This window comes from Monodon monoceros, unplaced genomic scaffold, assembly GCF_005190385.1.
Source record: "Monodon monoceros isolate NGI ecotype Baffin Bay Population unplaced genomic scaffold, NGI_Narwhal_1 Super_Scaffold_5, whole genome shotgun sequence".
Lineage (NCBI taxonomy): Eukaryota > Metazoa > Chordata > Mammalia > Artiodactyla > Monodontidae > Monodon > Monodon monoceros.
In genome coordinates this window covers 80,756,747-80,778,618 of record NW_021703782.1, presented here as the reverse complement: position 1 = coordinate 80,778,618, position 21,872 = coordinate 80,756,747, and the positions used below count along the sequence as shown (strand labels likewise).

General features: G+C 36.9%; 1 protein-coding gene across 2 annotated transcripts in view; it reads right to left on the bottom strand.

Annotated features, from left to right (window-relative positions):
• TGFBR1 (transforming growth factor beta receptor 1) overlaps positions 1–21,872 on the bottom strand; it is an 84,209-nt gene that overhangs the window by 11,596 nt on the left and 50,741 nt on the right. The window contains exons 2-6 of one of the 2 annotated variants that reach the window (XM_029201691.1): positions 21,287–21,532; positions 18,183–18,413; positions 12,457–12,687; positions 8,292–8,459; positions 6,368–6,524 (exon numbers count right to left, since the gene is read on the bottom strand). In XM_029201691.1, coding sequence (XP_029057524.1) covers positions 6,368–6,524; positions 8,292–8,459; positions 12,457–12,687; positions 18,183–18,413; positions 21,287–21,532 — 1,033 coding nt within the window. Of the gene's footprint in view, positions 1–6,367; positions 6,525–8,291; positions 8,460–12,456; positions 12,688–18,182; positions 18,426–21,286; positions 21,533–21,872 lie in introns of both variants that reach the window. The other variant, XM_029201689.1, reaches the window with a different exon arrangement.

Here is a 21,872-nt window from a genome sequence, read left to right as displayed (position 1 = left end):
TTTTAAAATTACAGATTGTTTCACCTCTAATGATCAGTCTGTTCAAATTATCTATTTTTTTATTGGAATGTAACTGCTTTACAATGTTGTGTTAGTTTCTGCTCTACAACAAAGTGAATCAGCTGTATGTATCTATTTCTTTTTGATTCAGTTTTGGTGGGCTGTATGTTTCTAGAAACTTGTCCATTTCTTCTAGGTTGTCAAATTTGTTGGCATTTAATTGTTCACAGTATTCCCTTATGGTTTTTTGTATTTCTGCAGTATCAGTTGTTATGTCTGTCTCCTTTTTCATTTACTTTATTTGGATTCTCTCTTTTCTTCTTGGTGAGCCTGGCCAGAGGTTTGTCAATTTTGATTATCCTTTCAAATAACCAGCTCTTGGTTGTATTGTTTTTTCTATTTTTTTTTAAAATCTCTATTTTATTTAAAATCTCTTATTTTTCCCTCTGATCTTTATTACTTCCTTCCTTCTGCTCTCAGGTTTTGTTTGTTCTCCTTTTTTCTAATTCTTTTAAGTAGTAGGTTAGGATGTTTGAGATTTTTCTTGTTTTTTGAGCAAGGTCTGTATTGCTATGAACTTCTAAGAACTGCTTTTGCTGCCATCCCATAGATTTTGTATGGTTGTGTTTTGTCATCTGTCTCAAGGTATTTTTAAAAATATTTATTTTATTTATTCATTTTATTTATTTTGGCTGCGCTGGGTCTTAGCTGTGGCACGCAGGATCTTTAGTTGTGGCATGCAGACTTAGTTGCGGCTTGCGGACTTCTTAGTTACAGCATGCAGACTTCTTAGTTGCAGCATGCATGTGGGATCTAGTTTCCTGGCCAGGGATCGAACCCAGACCCCCTGCATTGGGAGTGCGGAGCCTTACCCATTGGACTACCAGAGAAGTCCCTCAAGGTATTTTAAAATTTCCTCTCTGATTTCATCATTGACCCATTGGTTTTTTAGTAGCATGCTGTTGAGTCTCCATGTAATCTTTTTTTTTCTCTCTTTTCTGTGGTTGATTTCTAGTTTCATGCTGCTGTGGTCAGAAAAGATGTTTGAGATAATTTCTATACTCTTAAATTTGTTGAGGCTTGTTTTATGCACTAGTAATGTGGTCAATCCTAGAGAATGTTCCATGTGCACTTGAAAAGAATGTGTTTTTTTTTTAATGTAATGTCCTGAAAATGTCAATTAGGCCTAACTGTTCTACTGTGTCATTTAGGATCTCTGTTGCCTTATTGATTTTCTGTCTAGAAGATATGTCCATTGATGTGAATGGGATGTTAAAGTCTCCTACTATTATTGTATTCCCATCAGTTTCTCCCTTTATGTCTGTTAGTATTTGTTTTATGTATTTAGGTACTCCTATATTATTAGGTGCATATATGTTGTCAAGTATAAAATCCTCTTCCTGTATCGATCCTTTTATCATTATATAGTGTCCTTCTCTATCTTTATGGGCTTTGTTTGAAAGTCTATTTTGTCTGATATGAGTATCGCAACCTCCCCTTTCTTTTCATTTTCATTTGCATGAAATCTTTTTCCATCCCCTCACTTTCAATCTATGTGTGTCCTTTGCCCTAAAGTGGGTCTCTTGTAGGCAGCATATTGTAGGCTCTTGTTTTTTTCTATCAAATCTGCCACTCTTTTTTTCTATTTAAAAAAATTTATTTTATTCAAGTATTGTTGATTTACAATGTTGTGTTAATTTCTACTGTACAGCAAAGTGATTCAGATATACATATATATATATATTTTTTCATATTCTTTTCCATTTTGGTTTACCACAGGATATTGAGAGATCTCTTTTTTTGAGAGAGAGTATATTTTTATTATTTTTTAATTTAATTTTTTATTTTATACTTGGGTATAGTTGATATACAATGTTGTGTTAGTTTCAGGTGTACAGCAAAGTTGTTCAGTTAATATATATACATATATCCATTCTTTTTCAGATTCTTTACCCATATAGGTTATCACAGAGTACTGAGTAGAGTTCCTTGTGCTACACAGTAGGTTCTTATTGATTATCTGTTTTATATATAGTATTGTGTATATGTTAATCCCAACCTCCTGATTTATCACTCCCCCCCTACCTTTCCCCTTTGGTAACCATAAATTTGTTTTCTAAGTCTGTGAGTCTGTTTCTACTTTGTAAATAAGTTCATTTGTATCATTTTTTAAATTGCACATATAAGTGATATGATATTTGTCTTTTTCTGTCTGACTTACTTCACTTAGTACGATAATCTCTAGGTCCATCCATGTTGCTGCAAATGGCATTATTTCGTTCTTTTTAATGGCTAATGGTCCATTGTATGTGTGTGTGTATATGTATATATACATATGTGTGTGTGAATACACACACACACACACACACACACACCCCACATCTTCTTTATCCATTCTTCTGTCAATGGACATTTAGACTGCTTCCATGTCTTGGCTATTTTAAATAGTGCTGCAATGAACATTGGGATGCATGTATCTTTTTGAATCATGGTTTTCTTGGATATATGCCCAGGAGTGAGATTGCTGGATCATATAGTAGTTCTATTTTTAGTTTTTTTAGGGAACCTCCATACTGTTCTCCATGGTGGTTGTACCAATTTACATTCCCACCAGCAGTTGTAGGAGGGTTCCCTTTTCTCCACATCCTCTCCAGCATTTATGGTTTGTAGATTTTTTTGATGATGGCCATTCTGACTGGTGTGAGGTGATACCTCATTGTAGTTTTGATTTGCTTTTCTCTAATAATTAGCTGAGCATCTTTTCATGTGCCTCTTGGCCATGTGTATGTCTTCTTTGGAGAAATATCAATTTAGGTCTTCCACCCATTTTTTGATTGGGTTGCTTTTTTTGATAGTGAGCCATATGAGCTGTTTGTAAATTTTAGAGACTAAGCCCTTGTCCATTGCATAGTTTGCAAATATTTTCTCCCATTCTGTGGTTGTTTTTTCATTTTGTTTATGGGTTCCTTTGCTGTGCAGAAGCTTACCACTCTGTGTCTTTTGATTGGAGCATTTAGTCCATTGGCATTTAAGTAGCTATTGATAGATATGTTATTCATTGCCATTTTGACCTTGTTTTCCTGTTGATTTTATATTTCTTCTTTGTCCTTTTCTATTATTTTTCCTTTTGTGATTTGATGATTTTCTCTTGTATTACACTTACGTTCTCTTCTTTTTTGTTTCTGTCAATCTACTGTATGTTTTTGATTTGTGTTTACTCTGTTTCTGAAATATGTTAACCTCGTCCTATATCTACTTGCCTTAGACTGGTAGTCATACAGGCTCAAACACATCTAGGAAATGAAAAAAAAAAAATCTACATTTTCTAACCCTCCTTCCCCACATTTTATGAGTTTGATGTACTCTTTTACATCTTCATGTTCATCCTTTTGCTGTTCATTGTGGTTACCATCACTTTCACAGAATTTTTTTTTTTTTAATCTGTGTGTGTACTGGCTTATTTAGGTAATTTGCTTTCCAACTGTGATTTTCTCTTCCCTATAGACTGTTACTCCTTTTCTATTTAGAGAAGACCTTTCAATATTCCCTTTAGGATAGCTTTAGTACTGCTGTATTCTTTTAGTTTTTTGCTTGTCTGAGAAATTCTTTCTCTCTCCTTCTATTCTCAATGATAATCTTGCTGGGTAGAGTATCCTAGGTTGCAGATTTTTCCCTTTCAGGACTTTGAATATATCTTGCTACTCCCTTCTGGCCTGCAACATTTCTGTAGAGAAATCAGCTGATAACTTTATGGGGGATCCCTTGTAATTAACTCTTTGTTTTTCTCTTGCTGCCTTTAGAATCCTCTCTTTTTGCCATTTTTATTATAATAGGTCGTCGTGTAGATCTGTTTGGGTTCACCCTGTTTGGGACCCTCTGTGCTTCCTGTACCTGGATATCTGTTTCCTTCCTTAGGTTTGGGAAGTTTTCAGTCATAATTTCTTCAAATACATTTTCGATCCCCTTTTCTCTTTCTTCCCCTTCTGGAATCCCTATTATGCCTAGACTGGCATGCTTTATATTATCCCATAGGTCTCTTTTTTTCATTTGTCTGTCTGCCATCCTGATTGGGTGATTTCCATATTCTATCTTCCAGTTCACTTACTCGTTCTTCTCAATTATTTATTCTGCTATTCATTGCCTTTAGTTTTTGTCTCAACAAGTGAGTTTTCTTCTAATTTTTCTTGGTTCCTCTTTATGGTTTCTAGTTCCTTTTTATAGTACTCTGCATTTCTGTTGATAGCCTTTCTTAACTCCTTCAGTATTTCCACTATTTCCTTTTTGAAATCAGTGTCCCCTAGACCGAAGAGGTCTGTTTCATTGTTTGTTCTTTCAGGGGAATTCTAATGGTCTTTTAACTGGGAGTGGTTCCTGTGCTTCTTCACTTTACTTGTATTTCTCTTATTCTGTGAGTTTAGGAGAAACAGTTATTGATGGTGATCTTGGAAGACTGTTTATATGTGGGGGTGTCCCTGTGTACCTTGTGTGGGTTTAATACTTTTGGTGCAAGGGCTGTTTTTAGTATGGATGCCTGTCACCTCTTTCCTCAGCATGTGCTGGCAGTTATCCCCTTGAAAGAGGGTGTGCAGATGTGGCGGCAGATGCCTGGTCCTGGGGTTGGTGGTGGTGGCAGCTCACGTGTGCCCCCAGAGCACATGAGGGGAGCAGAGGCAGCTCACAATTGATCGCTCCTGGAGCCTGGGGTGGGGGGGTGGGGTATGTATTGTGACTGCTCCAGGAGTTTGTGTAGGCTGTGTCCTGCTGCCTGAGAGCTCATGCCAGGAAAAAGGCTGTAATGGCAGGTCCCAACCCTCCCCTCATGCACTGCCCACACAATGGCACCTGGCCTCTAAGGCAGCCCAGGCTTCTTCTGTGTATAACCTCAGGTGCAGTCAGTTGCACCAGCCTCCAGCCCCTTCAGACTGTTTCTACACAGCCCACCCCTGTCCTCTCCCTGGGTCTGATCTCTGAAGCTCAAGCTTCCACACATAACTGAGATCATATTAGACTCAAGAAAAATATTAAATATCCCAACTGGTTTGCAAATTAATGATGTCAACCAAATCCCATGAATGTTGTCAACCAAATCCCATGAAAAGCTGAAACAGCAATTTTATGCTATCTGCCTTATGATCTAAGTTTCCAATGACCCACATGTAATAACCGACTATCCTAGGTGTCCTAATGTACACCACCTACTTGGCTATGTACTATGTACTATATTTTAATCTAGAAGTCTTCTCACTAATACAAGATAAAAGGAAAGACAAAGACATACTCCAGGGAACAAAATAATAGATAAAAATGAATGCCAGTTCTCCTATTGATACCACCTTGCACAGTTCTGAGGCTTCAAAAGTCCTAGGACTCACAAAGACCTGCAGCAACCACTGCCTGGAACACTGAGTCAAGAGATCTGAGAGTCCCTGTTGAATCCGTAAGTCACAAATACGACTGAGATAGAATATTGGCTCTATTCAAGTCCAAGGTAGCAGTCTGAAGATATGTGGTGGCAAATGCTGTGTGATACACAGAGCGAAGCCTTTTGGGTCAGAGAGGCCCAGGTTCAAATCTCGGCTCTTCAGCTTACCATCCATGAGGTTGGTTGGCCACATTACTTAACCTCCACAAGGCGGTTTCCTCATCTCTGAATTGAGGGTAGTGATACCTACCTAATTAGGTCCTTTGAGTACTCATAGACTCAACAAATATTTATTGAGGACTTACTATGTATTAGGCACAAATGGATGCTGGGAATACAAGGCTGCTCTCAAGCAGCTTATGATCCAATGGAATATACAGACAAATAAATGGACAGTTATGATGTGCTAAGTGCCTCAATGGTCCAAGTTCAGCATGCAGTGAGGGCCCCTGCCAAGGACATCTAACAGTCCAGAAAAGGATTTCTATAAGCAAGGAAGACTAAGTACAAGCTAGGGAAATAAAAGCAGAAAGTATGCTCTAGGATACAGCACATGGGAAAGTTTGAAGAGAGAAAGGCATGTTTTCAGGAGATAAAAATATGAAAACAGCTGGGCTAACTACAGCACAACATTTGAAGAGAACAATAAATGATATACATAAAAGACCCATTAAAATGATTGGCACATAGTAGGTACCCCATAAACATTAGCTACTATTATGATAACTAACGGTAATATTTTCTGGAAAGGCCACCTTTCATCAGCAGTTACCTTTTTAAGTCAGGTAACCTTGGTTTCAGAGCAGGCAAGACCATGAGATCTTCTACCTGTGAGCAATCTAATAAAGTACAAGGTCGAGTTTCAGAAAAGATATGTATCTAGAAATGAGAAGGAAAAGAAGTCAATTTCAGAACATATTAATCACTGTGTAGCCATAAGTATACCTTTTTGTTCCCACTCTGTGGTTTGGAGCAATATCAATTGTATCTGTGGCCGAATCATGTCTTACTGCCAGTCCCAAGTCTGCAATACAGCAAGTTCCATTCTTCTTTACCAAGATATTCTTTGATTTCAAATCCCTATGAGCAATGGCTGGTTTTCCTAAAGAAAGAAAAAAATTAAACACGGTTGCTTAAAGGGTAATACCAATCACAAATCTCACCTTTAGGTTCAAAAGCTTCTCCTCCCATCCCAGTGTCGAAGCATTTCAACCCCCATCACTGCAATACCTAGGCCATTACTAAACCACTTTAAGGGAATCATTACACAAAAAGTTGCTGAAATTACATTTCTTCAAAGAAAATGGATGATGCTCAAAAAATATAAGTCTAATACGCAAAGACTGAGGGTTAAAGATACTAGTTTGTTGATACCCTATGAATTTTTTATAGGAATCCTAGTCACTGATATTCGAATTCAAGAACCAAGAATCTCAATCACTTCCTTTGTCTATCAACTGGAATATACTCATTAAATGTATAATACCTTAATACCACTAGAAAAAGTTGTACTATGCAGGGACTATGTATTTTAATCTATTTATTTAGTCTTCTCACTAAAATGAAAAAAAAAATAAAAATTTAAAAATAATTAAAATTAAAAAGTAATAATTACAATGTGGAAAACTTGGAACCCTCAGAGACTGCTGATGGAAATGTAAAATAGTACAGGCACTTGGGAAAAAAAAGTCTGGCAGTTTCACAAATCTTTAGAGTAGCTATATGATCCAGTAATTCCACTCCCAGGTATATATCCAAGAGAACTGGAAACATGTCCACACAAAAACTTGTACAACAATGTTCATAGCAGCATTATTCATAACAGCCCAAAGTGGAAACAACCCATATGTCCATCACTGATGAATGGATACCCAAAATGTGGTATATCCATACAATGAAATATTACTCAGCCATAAAAAAGAATGAATTGCTGATAAATGCTGCAGCATGGGTGAACCTTGAAAATACACTAAGAGAAAGAAGCCAGTCACAAAAGATCACATATTGTATGATTCCTTTTGTATGCTATGTCCAGAATAAGCAAATCTATAGAGATGGAAAGTATATTAGAGGTTGCCTAAGGCTAAAGAGTTTGGGGGGAAATGGGGAATGACTGCTAAGAACTACAGGGTTCTTTTAAGATGATGAAAATGTTCTAAAACTGATTGTGGTGATAGCTGTACAACTCTGTGAATATACTAAAAACCACTGAATTGTATACCAAATGGGTAAATTATAACTCAATAAAGCTATTATAATCAACAATAATAAAATTTACAAAGATGGGGCTGGCTGAGATAGTAAAACAGCATGTGTGTTGTAAAGTTGGGAGTGGGGGAGTCATCAGGTAGCAAGTGGATAATCATTAGAGCAGAGAATATATTGGCATCTGATATCTTATATGGCACAAAAATCAAAGCATAAAAATTTCATAAACTTAGTATTCAATTTTTCAACTGTAAAGCTGTCTCATGCAGTCTCCTTATCCTAGGGTCAAATATAATTATTAGATAGCCAGATAACATTTATGGAGCATGTTGATGTTTACAAAGCTTTTTCACATTTCATATGGTACTGCACATAAACTAAATTCCAAAATCAAGATCCTCAAAAATCACAAGGAAGACTAAACGCTACTACTTTTAAGAACTTACAAAAATATCAGTATTGTTACAATGACTGGAGAATCTCTGAACAATTTCCCAGATTCATAACTCCACCTTAGATTTTCAACAGAAAGGTAAAATATTCTCATCTAAAAACTCATTTTAAATATCTCCAATTAAGCTGACTTCTTGCAAAAATTTTCTGAACAGACATTAGATCCATGGGAATTTAAAGCTTAAATAACAGGATTGCTTTGAGTTACCTTGGGTACCAACTATCTCCATGTGAAGATGGGCAAGTCCACTTGCTGTGGACAGAGCGAGTTTTATCATTCCTTCCACAGTAACTGTGTATCTGTTCAAGTAATCAAAAAGGGATCCATGCTCATGATAATCTGACACCAACCAGAGCTGAGTCCATGTACCATTGTCTGCCAAGTAGAATAACAATATTTCAGACGGGCTATAGAACATTTATGATTTATTCAAAATTTATCATTTTTTACTCTCAATCCTGAATCACACAACTGCAATATGTTGGTACCTCAAATTTGTATATATTTCTTTCATATTTTCTTGTATTTCAGTTTTCTTATACTTTCATGTATGTATCCTTTAGATCCTTAAAGTAAGCCCCTTAATCTTGAGATAAGGCAAGGATAACTAATCCCATTCAAGAGAGGGAATCATAGTTAAAAAATGGTGATGTTGAGTCCACACAGATGGTAGCAGGGCTGGGATAATGCTTTGAGGAATGCCTGGTTCAAGTTAGGTGCCTGGTTCAGGTTAGGTGCTCAACGATTGTTTCTGGAAGGGGGGAGGGAAACAAGGGAGGAAGGAGGGAAGAAGATGAGAAGTACCTGGAACCTAGTGTGGCTATAGTGGGAATGGAATATTATTGGAAACTGAAAGGGAGCTTAAATGAGAACTGCAAGCTTTAATGACAAACAGACTGTGTGTACCGTTCACAAAGAAGCCAGAAAAGATGACAATTCCATGGTTTCCAGATTAGAAAAATATAAAAATAGTGGTATCACTGACACATGGGGAAGCTGAGACAGGAGCTAAAAATGTCATGAGGAGAAAAGGCTAGGACTGAATCCAGTTTTACACAAGGTGATTTTGAACCTCAACAACTAGGAATATGTGTTCTTCCAAAAGTTCATTTGTAAGCCAGTACATGAATTGGAAATGTATGTTCCCATGAGAATCATGGTAAAGGTTCTGGCTGGGCTTCTAGGCTAGGCTGGTCCACAAAAGCCAATTTAACCTAGGAGTAGCTGGCAAGTCATATATTTCACAAAATCATGAAAGCAAAAATATTACAACAATACTAGGAGGCAGGACAATTCAGTAAAAGATGCACTTGGAGTCATTCTGACCTGGGTTGGAATCAGGGCCTGGCTGTCACTGACTACATGACCTCAGACAAGTTTCTTAACCAATGAGCCTTTGTTCCTTCTTTTACACAACAAGAATACCTTACTTTGCGAAGCTACTAAGAAGATTTTAAAAATAGGATAATAGATTTTAAAAAAGCATTTAGTACAATGCATGGCACATAAGAACTTCCCCATTAGTTGTAAAACAAAAGAAAAACTGATTGACATAAAACGATTTCTATATTTTGAAGGTTGTTAATTGAAAGAAAGCAATTCTGATTGGAAAAGATTAAGGAATGAAATGTTTTCAGAAGATTCTGGAGGAGATTTCTGGGTATTTTCGAAAGGATTTAGATATTCATGATACTAGTTCTTTATCAACTTGTTTCTTCATAAACTTTGTAAACTGATTCTGTTCAAACTTATACCTTTCCTTGATACAGGTACATCACTAGCTTTATCTGCATGCTTATTAACCATACCTGAATTCAGAAAGGCTCACAAATACACGAAATAAATAGGAACACAGCAAGATGGAAGAATGGGAGGTTTTCTGAGGTAAGTGACAAGAGAGGTGGAAGGAAGAAGGACATATTAGAGGCTATGCCCACATAAAGGGTTGTCTAAGGTGGAAGTAACTAAATCAGTATGAGAAAGATAAAGAAAAGGGGAATAGGGGATGGAGGGGCTAGGTTCTAGGCAAAGTCCATTAACCCTGACAAAGAAGAAAGGAGGTGTAGGGAAGAGTCAGCAGGGTTGTCAGTTCCCATGGTAACCTCCAGATGACAGTAACAGCTTGGCTGCTGCCTGAGCAAAAGGGAAGAGTTCAGGGCACAGCAGCAGGAACATTTTGTGTCGGTTAGTGTGTTTACAACTTGGAACAAGCCTAAAACATGCTGGGCCTGGGTAAGGGTTGAACCTCAAAATGTATATTTGAAAGTCACCACTACCTACCATTGAGTTTGAAAGCAAAAATGTGGGTAAGTTCTTTGAGGGAGAAATTACTATTTGTAGAATTAGAGCCTTCATATGTATTAAGAGTTTCAGAAAACAAAAACACCTATTAAGAAATAAGAAAGTCCAGAGTCACAGAATACAAAGGTTGTTTTAAGGGTTGGGGGAGAAGCTAAATGGTGTTGAAGACAGAAGAAAGTGAAAACTAAGGACTTGGTCAGACTATGATCACTGCTTTTGTTTGTTTTGTTTTTAAATTAAGTAATACTGAATTGGTAGTATCTATTGATAGTCCCTGCTTACATCCATCACCGCCCCTAAGTCACGAAAAGCAGATAATCACACTTATACACCTCCTGATTTGATGCAATAGAAAGAATATGTAGAAAGTATATATTTTCAGGAAACCAATAAAATAATCAGATTCAGTCTCTAATTTTAACTACCAGTTTTCAAATTATACAAGGAGCAAGTTCAGAGATACTATAAGAATTCAATTAATGATAAGCCCTATAGGACAAACAATCCAGTTTCTTTAACAAATAAACTCCGAGAAGAAAAAGACAAAGGGTAACCCTAGTGATTTTAAGGGATTTAAGATAAATATCAACCAAATGCAATGGATCCTAAAGTGAATAACCAATTGTTAAAAAAAAAAAAGGGGGGGAGACCACTGCAGAAATGTGAAACTGACTAGATATTTGATGGCATTTTAAAAATTGACAATGGTAGTATTGTTATGTTTCACAAAAAAAGATTCCCCATAATCTAAAGATACAAACAGATATTTATGGATGAAAAGATATGCTATCTGGGATTAGCTTCAAATAATTCAGAGGGGGCAGAGTAGGTGGAATCAGAACTCAAATATGGTTGGCAGTGAGCTGATAATTGTTGAAGCTGGGTGATGGGGGGTTCATTATACTATTCTCTGCTTTTCTATATACTGGAAATTTTCTATAAATAAAAGTTTACAAAAACAAGTAATAAATGTTTGTTGTAAATAAATTTGAAAATACAGAGAAGCAAAAAGAAAAATCAAAATCACCCATGAACACAAACTGAGATTAAACATTGTTAATATTTCAAAGAAATAAATATTGTTGAAGAAAATGGGAAGGGAGAGAAGTAAAAAGATGACTATGGTTATGGCCTTTAAAAAAGATGATAGCATTTTTTTAAAAAAATAGGAAAGATGGGAAATACATTTGATTCAGGGTGGGTGTGATGAGAGTCGAGTTGTAATACTGGGTTGGCCAAAAAGTTCATTTGGGTTTTTCTGTAACATCTCACGGAAAATCCCAAATGAACTTTTTGGCCAACCCAATACAAGCCTCTGACAAAAGCTATAAAGGTAGGATTGTGGGCACTACTGTAATAACTGAAGCCAGGAAAGTAAATGAAGTGCAGTCTGAAGTCACTTTTCAGTCACCTCTCATGCTGACTGTCTACTGACATGGCTTCCTCACTTGCTTCAGCATCTGCCCCCAGGCCTCAAGCACCTGTGTACCACAGGCAAGAAAAGGTCCACATGGTTACTAAGGGCAAGGTGGTTTTGGAGAAACCATTTCTCTATTTAAGTGAGTTTACTTAAAAGATTAATCTATTTAGCCTAGCAATTTAAACACAGAATACACTGAGAAGTTATTCTTACTCTCCCTATACATAAGGTCATTAAGAAATATTAGAATGCCCTAATGGTCAGGAAGAGATTAAAAGGAAACATATATGAGCTCTAGCCTATCTCAAAACTCTGGGCAACCAGAGTTGATAAATTTTTTTTCTACATTATGACTATCCTCAGTAACTAACTTCCCAGAACCAAACAACAAAAGCACATAACCTTTTTTTAAATAGCTCTTTACATTTTATAAAGCAATTAGAGGTTTAGGAACATGTTGTCAAGAGTCAAGAAAATCTTTAAGAAGTTCCTGTTCCTAAAGGCTTCTAATATATTCTATTTTACTTAATGGGTCTAATTTATATTACGAACATCCATTTCTCATCAAATATGACAATGTTTAATAGTCTTCTTTGTGGAAAGGATTAAGTATATTTTGTAACACTTAAAGGAGAAGCAAATGTTACTCACCTTTATTGTCTGCTGCTATAAATCCCAAGATGTTTTCATGACGTAACATGACGGTCTGATAAATCTCTGCCTCACGGAACCATGAACGTTCTTCTCTAGAGGAGAATATTTTAACAGCGACTTCTTCTCCTCTCCATTTTCCTCGCCAAACTTCTCCAAAACGACCTTTGCCAATACTTTCTTGTAACACAATAGTTCTCGCAATTGTCCTCTGAACAAGCAATGGTAAACCTAAAGATAAAAATAAATAGTATTTGACACAAACAACCAATATCGGTACCTGTTTCTAACACCACAATAGGCATTAAAAGAGTGACTCAGAAAGGTTTAACTCCTTAAAGGAACTTACAATCTCACTGAGGAAATATAGAGTAAATTTGCAAAAACAATAATTCATGATAAAAGGAAAATAATAAATACAATAAAAGAATCCAGAAACTCCTGCTTAGAGAGTCAAGGTAGGCTTTAAAAGATAAGCTGAATTTAGATTGTCCTTTACAGAAGGGATAGGACAAAGAAGAAGACAAGGAGGTAAGGTGTTTAGGTAGGAGGAATATGCAAGCAAAAGTAGAAGAAATGGATGATACATGTTTAGGGAACCAGCTTAGATAGATAAGCAGAAAAAGGATGTATGGGAGGCTTCCCTGGTGGCGCAGTGGTTGAGAGTCCACCTGCCAATGCAGGGTACACGGGTTCGTGCCCTGGTCCGGGAAGATCCCACATGCCGCAGAGCGGCTGGGCCCGTGAGCCATGGCTGCTGAGCCTACGCGTCCAGAGCCTGTGCTCCTCAACAGGAGAGGCCACAACAGTGAGAGGCCTGCATACCGCCAAAAAAAAAAAAAAAAAAAAAGGATGTATGTAGTAAAACAGTAGAAGAGAAGCTGCACCAGAATGTGAAGAATACTGAATGCCCGGCTCAAGATGACTAATGAGAGCTGTGGGTGAAAGAGGAACTAGTAAACATTTCCATTCATTTCATGACTGGAAAGAAATAATTTAAAAATCTTATTTCAGAAAGATGAGTCTGGTAACAGTTTTACAAAAGGAGGAGGAGAAAAGTGTGTAAGGAGAAGAGGAGGAGAAAAGTGTGTAAGCATAAGAAATGAAGAAGTAAATTCTGGTCTAACTTTTAATAAATCAGTAAAAATTATCACAGAAACCATTTCAAGGCAAGCAATTTACCAATTTACGTGCCAGGAACTGGCTGCCTAGGCAACACTAATATCTTAAGGAAAGATGCCAAGCAACTTACCTTGGTGATGAAACATTGGCAATTTTCTCACTAACTGAACTTGTCTTACTATGAAATACATAGTTTTAAATATTACCACACTTATTTACATAAAAGTATTTACTAACTACCTACAAAATTTAAGTAACACTATATTTGGGACTATTCCAATTCCCCATGGACTAAGAACTGTCGAATTATACTGACACAAAATATCAGTGTACATCGTGTTCTACAGTATTTTATTTATAGTCTAATACACATAAATTGGTGTCACTTATAATCTATCTTGAGTTGCCTGCTAGATCAAATGGAAGTAAATAAAATTATCTGGTCTCTTTGAGTCTCTGGTGGAAGTAAATAAAATTAAACTAATGGAAGTAAATAAAATTATCTGGTCTCTTTGAGTCTCTGGTGTGAAATACTTATAAATCCAAATGTTAAATCTTTAAGTTGTCTCTTTTCATCTTTAAGTTTCTCAAATAGATCCTTCCTTCCCCTTGCTCTATCCATCCTCCGTACTTCCTGCAAAGTAGTTAGCAGTCTGATTGTAAACAATTGTTTTTATAAGGAGACTACTGGTTAAAAATAAATCTGTGAAAAATACTTATTTAAATCAAGGAGCTCTTTTGTATTATGAATAACCAATTCCTAATTATGTTGTTTACAGTAGACACTAACTTACAAAATTTTCTTAAAGCCTTTGAACAGGGCCACACCATGTACTTAAAGATTTAAGGTATACTTAAGAGTTCATTTCAGGAGGCTGATCTGGAAGTTAGAAATGCAGGGAATAAAGAAGAAAGGGAATAGCAAATGGGAAGTCTGAAAATGCCTGACACATTCAGGACTCACGCAGGGTCAAGAAAGCCTAACAGGACAAAGAAAGTCTTTGTCTTCCCCTTCACAACTGGATTCTAGATGCAGAACTAGAATTAAAAATCAAATCTAGATTTATCATATTATCTGTATTTGGTTACCATAACCCACATGAAAATCTGAGCATTTTTAAAAAAGTAATCGTTTTTTTCTAAAGACAAAAATAAACAGGCCTAATTCAGATCTCTATATTCTCTGCTTTACTTCTGTACCTTTTAGAACTGCTTGAGCGAAAACTTCAATAGGGAAACAGGGTCCAAGCACCTTTACATGCAGTGAACAACAGAAATAAGACCTGAAGGACATGCATGCATTAAAGAGATCATAAGCATGAATGAGACATAATAAACATTGGCCTAGGAGACGCACACTCTCAAAAACGGGCACACAGGGGACTTCCCTGCTGGTGCAGTGGATGGGACTCCGCACTCCCAATGCAGGGGGCCCGGGTTCGATCCCTGGTTGGGGACCTGTATCCCGTGTGAGTGCCACAACTAGGGAGCCCATGTGCCGCAACTAAGGAGCCTGCCTGCCGCAACTAAGACCCCGCACAACCAAATAAATAAATCTGGCACATGTTTGCATGTTCCCACATACTTTGCAATCTAATGACAGATTAAATATGGGCACATGCACAACCTGTGATTCAAATAAATGCAACAGGGATACGATTAGCTTTAAGTTTAGAGCTAGGTTCCAGAACACATCTCTCCATTGTCTCCCTGCAATTCCTAAGTTAAAAGTACAGTCTCTGAAAGAGAGAGATAGGGCCTTTCCTCAATTATGGTCATAGTATTGAGTAATAAACATTTGAATTCATAACATAAAATGTTTTATCTTTTCCTCAATGAGTGAAAGAACTAAAAAGGATATTATACACAGACATTTGACTTACTCAGAGGCATGAGTCCCATTCATGAAATGGCATTCAGTCTTTATAATAAATAGAAGGAAAAGCAATGGAATTTTCTGCTGTCATTCAACAGAAGATAGCTTCTGTCTGGATAAATCTGAAAGCCATTAACACAGAATAAACTATGACAGGGAAGGAGGCCTTAAACTAGTTTTTTTGTAAAATGCAGCAAATTCATACTGTATATCAGATTTTTTTTCCAAATATCTTTTCAATAAGAATAACACCTGTCATTTGGATATAACTTTACAATCTACCAAGTGCTTAAGTGCTTTCACACAAACATCTCGTTTCATTTGAACCTCACAACAATCCAGTAATGTACACTGGGCAGAGTTCATTACTTTCATTAATAACTCAGGCATGAGACATCAGCTAACTGCCCAAAGCCACAGAGCTGGCAAACAATGCAGACAAGTTTTTGCAGGGTGTAAAAGGAGGCATAAAAGGAGGGAGAGAAGCTTTCAACAATAGAGTTGGGTCCCTGACATATCTAGAAATATAGATAAAATGGAAAAAGAACAATTCCATTCTTTACTACAATTCCATTCTTTACTTCATGTCTGTATCTTAAGAGGTAAATAAATATATTCTTATTCAGAAACAAACTGCCATCCAGACAGCAATTTCTTTTAATCCTTTAGGTAGGCTTGCTCTCCTTGAGGCCTGATACATACCACTGTGCCAAGTGGCAGGAGCTGCTTTGATTTCCCTGGGTGTAAGTGTGGCAACAAGAGAGCAGGTCCAAGGGATTAATTCCAAATGATCTAAAGCCACCCTAATTTTCTGTGACTTTGGCCCTTGCTTATCATATTTTGTTGGTCCAGGTTAGCTTCTAGAATGAGCCAGATATTCTTTGGGAACCCTTTGAACTAACTCAGAATCAAAGGGGAACCCTAAAATAATCTCTCTCCACTCCTCCACCACTCCTGCCCAAAGACTGTCACATCTTCAGTACTAAGGCTGCTCCATCTCAATCCAGCCAGTCACTGCCTCCCTCCTCACAACAGTCACAGGGATCCCTAAAGGCTGCCTTAAGAGACCCGGGGGCTCCACCGTAAGCCTGTATGTATCCTAGCAGTCATGGGCAGAACTCACTTACTGAATATGTACGGCCAAATTCTACAGAAGAAAACTTTATGTCATGAAGTCAGTTTCTTCATATTTAAATGAATAAACATACATATATATACATGAATATACCTTCATTCCCTTAAAGACATTTGTCATTATGTGAACTTTCTGTATCATCAGGTGAGATTTTGTGCTTCAGAGTCATATTCCTCCCCCAATCACAATTTCTGCTTTAAAGTTCCTTCAGGGACTTCCCCGGTGGCGCAGTGGTTAAGAATCTGCCTGCCAATGCAGGGGACAAGGGTTCGAGCCCTGGTCCAGGAAGATCCCACATGCCATGCAGCAACTAAGCCCGTGCTCCACAACTACTGAGCCCGCATGCCACAACTACTGAAGCCCACGCACCTAGAGCCCGTGCTCCGCAACAAGAGAAGCCACCACAATGAAGAGTAGCCCCCGCTCGCCACAGTTAGAGAAAGGCTTCGCGCAGCAACAAAGACCCAACGCAGCCAAAAAATAAAATTAATTAATTTAAAAAACCAACAGAGTTCCTTTAATCACTTGATTATAAAATTCATGAAATTTTCATTATACATATATTTTTAAATCTTTTTATCCATGAATCTAGCCCTTATTTGAAGTTAATTTATACTTTTTAAAGGACAGTACATCTCATTTAAAAGTCCTAACAAACCACTTTAAGTATTATTATCAACAGTATCTGTCCCATATTTCTGATGAGGAAACAGAAGCCCAAGGAGAAAACATGGTTTAACCAAGATCAGACAGCCAATCAAGGACAAAGCTTGCACTGGAATCTAGATCTCTTAATTCCTGGCTAGGAATTAAGTGTCAAATTACAATACTGTAGAGGATAGGAGTCTTCTCTTAGTATCCTTCCAAAGCACATGTAAGAAAAAGTGAAAATTAAATCCCCTTTTGATTTAAATATGAAGCACTGATTGCTATGCCAAAATTTGCTTCAGGTAATTAGATAATCTATTTCTGATCCCACAAAAATCAAAGAGAACTGAGAAAAGCAAATATCAGAAGGGCCATGGATCCATAAAGCTATATTAAATAACAAGGTGGTCAGACTTTTTTCTAAAGTGAGAAAATGACTAAAAATTCATTAGTTTAATAAAAAACTAGGCCTGAGCCAGAGACAGCAATTTAATGTTGAAAAAGCAAATAACCTTCACAATTCCAAACACACTCTCTGTCATGCCTGCTTTCAATACAAAAATAAAGCTGCTAAACAGTCCTGAAGAGAATGGGTAAACTGCAGATTATTTGAACATCTGTGAACTTCGGCCTCAGCTACAGAGGAATAACTGTCCTTATTCTCACAGAGTCATGAGAAGGTGAGAATGTTTTCAAAGTTACACAAATGTGAAGGTGACTTACTTTTACTGCTCAAATAAGTCAGTCAATTTTATTTGTCCTTACTAAACTAGCCATAGTCAGATACAGACCTAGCTTAAAGACCTTTATTAGGTTCAAAGCTGGAGTAGTATTCACACTATCCCAAGTGTTAACATACTAAGCCAAGTGGCTTAGCCAACTAATAAATAACACAGTTAATTTTAAAAAGACATCTTAGGAAAAAGAAAAAAACAAATACATTACCTGATCCAGAACCCGATGTTGTCATATCATAAATTAAATCTTTTAACGTAGTACCCTCTGAAATAAAGGGGCGATCTAATGAAGGATCTTCTTCATTTGGCACTCGATGGTGAATGACAGTGCGGTTATGGCAGATATAGACCATCAACATGAGTGAGATGCAGACGAAGCATACTGGTCCAGCAATGACAGCTGCCAGTTCAACAGGACCAAGGCCAGATGATGGCTTTCCTGGAAAAGGGCCTCAAGTGAAATAAACATCAACAACAATAACACTGTAGGCGGCATCCACAATTTCCTAAATCCTCCACATTTCCTGCAGTTGGCCACTACCACCATTAGTCAGAGCCTCATCACAGCAGCTTATAAAGCTCAAACCCGTAACAAGTGAAACACGTAATCTTCTCCCATTGGCTCTCCTTTTATGATCACCAGCTCTGTCAACATCCACTTAGTCTTCCTGAAGTCTTGAGCCATCCCCTAAATAACAAGGCCAGCTACCACAAACACTGTAGGATCACCCCCCACCCCACTTAGCCCTGTCAGATCGCTAATAGAAGAACCAATAATCTGGAACAACTCCCATTAAATATTTCTTCTTAAGTCATTGTCTTCATTTTCTTTTTTTAAAAAAAGTAGTTTGGCTTATCTTCTTATTCCAAGGCTAGTATATGCTCATAGCAGGAAAAAAAATTAAAAAATGTAAATACAGATGAGCAAAATTTAAAAAAAAATTAACTACAGCCTCACCATCCCCCCAAACTCACCTGTGTATATATCTCCACCAATTTTTTTCATGCAAAAATATATCTTTTTTTAATAGTTTGCATGTGTATACTTTCTAGTTTATTTTAATCACTTAGACTTTAAAGATCTTTTTTTATAATCTCTTAACAATTAACAATTTGCATTGTTTCAGAAACACATTAATTACAGCTATTTTGGCATTCATTCTGACACATGCTGGTTCATGGCTCACCACCCTTTCTTTCACATCACATCTTTATCACTCTTGAGATATTTATTTGGATTGATTTCATATGATAAAGAATCCTAATTCTAGTAATTCCTTTCAGAAAGAGTATATGGGTCCTTATACACTGAATACTTAATTATCTAAAGATGCTTGTTGCCTTTATATATGAAAAATCTTGGCTCATCTAAAGAATTTTGGGTAACAAGCAATGTTATGATATTCCATTGCCTTCTGGTATTTAAAAAAAGCAAAAAATCTGACCTTTTTTTTTCCTTTTATAGGTAACCAGTGTTCACTTGTACTGAATGTGTGCACAATTTTTCTTTATTCTTGAAAACTGATAGTTTTTTCATTATATATATTTGGTTAAGTATTTTTTCATTAATTTTACATAGTATTTCTTCTCTCTTCTGTCCTTTTGCCTTTTTCTGGTTTTATGCTAACCATATTGGATCACCTAGATCTGTCCTCTCTGTCTCTTAATTTGCTCACCAACTGTCTTTTTCTCTGAATTGTAACACAATTTCTCAAGTTTGTCTTGCTTTAAGCTTGTCTCACACTTGACAATAAAGTTACAACATCCAGTCTGCTGTTCACTTTCAATACTGCATTTTTAAAAATAATTCATCAATTGAGCTTTTCATCTGAAAGCGATCTTAACAACTGTGAAATGTTCTCATTTCATTGTGAACAACTGAAAACAGACCTTGGACTGTCTGAAAGTTCTTCCCTAACATGCTGTAAGTGTATTTCATAGGACGACATCTACTCTCATTTATCCAGTTCAGTTCACTTCTTTTGAACCATGCAATCTTTCCATTTGGTAAATTTTTTTGCTGTCTGATTATCAGGGACCTGGGAATGAGGTATTTGTGTATTTTAGCATTAAAAATAAAGTGAGCTCTTCATAAAGTTTTGTGAGTCTCCATTCTGATATTTCAAGCCATTTCAAATAATGGAAATGGGAAATTCTAGAATTATCATTCTCCGTGTCATATTAGAATTGCAGATGCCTATATAAAAGACAGAAAAATTATAGTCTGACAGAGCTTTGCCACAGGGACCTTCTCTATCATGCTGAAGATTTGGTTTTACTTTGCTGTTATCACTCGAACTAGGTGGAGGACTGCCTTCCTTCTACAACTGGCAGGACTGGCCCTTTTCCTCTGAGCTACAGCAGTGCTTCCTACTTTAATTAGCATGATGCCTAGACCAACTCTGAGTGGAAAGTGAGCACTGAAAGCAGGTGCTTCCTAAAGGAGAATTGAGAGTTTGCCCCCGTAGCCTAGCCTCACACCCAGCCCCTCAGCTTAAGGTATTGGTGGGATTCTGCAAGAGGGTCTTTCACCTACTTCTTTTCCTATAGTCAGTTCTTCACTAGTCTGTTATCATCTGCACTATAAACTGCAGAGTTCCTCACAACTATAGGCATGTGGGTGGCATTTCTTCCATTAATTCTCTTAGCATTAATATAGGTTTTCCTCATTTTTGTATTCCTTTGATTATTATAGTAGGTATTTTGGATTTGGGGAAAGTGCCAGAAGAGTTAAACAGATGAGCTTAGACTGGCATCTTAAATCAGAACCTTAAAATTAATCTAATCCTAAGCATTTATGAAGCTTTCAAATTCCTGGCTCTTCCAGGACATTTTAAAATGTAAACTATGGTGAAGGACCAAAAACCTAGAAATCGTATATAATAATTTATACATAAAGATCATAAGGCAAGGTGATATTACAAAATAAAGGCACCTGGACTGTTTAGTGCTGCTCTCAATTCCCTCCCATTACTGACTGCTTTAAAAGACTGGAGCATTATACAAGGAAAAAATTTCACTCTGAGGACATATTGCTATGGTGGGCTTTATCAGTATTCTCTAAAGGAGGCTACCCTTTTAGGCACAACAGACCTCAGAGAAAGTATCTTGGAACCACCTTCTCAAACAGCACACACACAGGAGTCAGGATCTTGGCTACCCTTATAACTCTACTACTTTGGACAAGTTACTTCTTGCCTCTATACTGAATAAACTGGGATAGACAATTTCTAAGATCCCTTCCAGCTCTAAAATCATAGAGTCTAAGAGCTTTTCTTGTAGTATCAAGAAAAAACTTATACAACAACTTACCAACAGTTGGGAGTTCTATTTTATTGCAGTGGTCCTGATTGCAGCAATATGTTGTAGTAACAGACCCAGTTTTTGAAGATGGTGCACATACAAATGGCCTGTCTCGTGGAATTAGGTCGATTTCAGCTATACACATGCTATTATGTATAACTTTGTCTGTGGTCTCTGTGACAGAGACAAAGCAGAGCCCATCTGTGACACAAGTAAAATTGTCTTTTGTACAAAGGTGGCAGAAACACTGTAATGCTGGGGGGAAAAGAAAAGATCCTGTCAGAAAAAATTCTCAAGGTTAACAATTTTAAATTATCCCATATTCTCTGTACTAATACATTCCTGATTCTATTATAATTATACAATTTCTTTGCTCTGTTCAAAAAACCAAACTCTTTGTTAACCTGATAAATTCCAAATTCTGTTAAGAAGCACACATATGTAGGAGCCAAACATGTTGAAATTTGGACCCAGGCTTTTTCCTAAAACTTTTGGCTTCCAAGTATAGAAAAACTGTTACGTGCAATTTCATCAATGTAAGGCAAGCATTTGCCCTCCCATTTGAAACAAAGTACACTGAAATTTATAAAGGTTA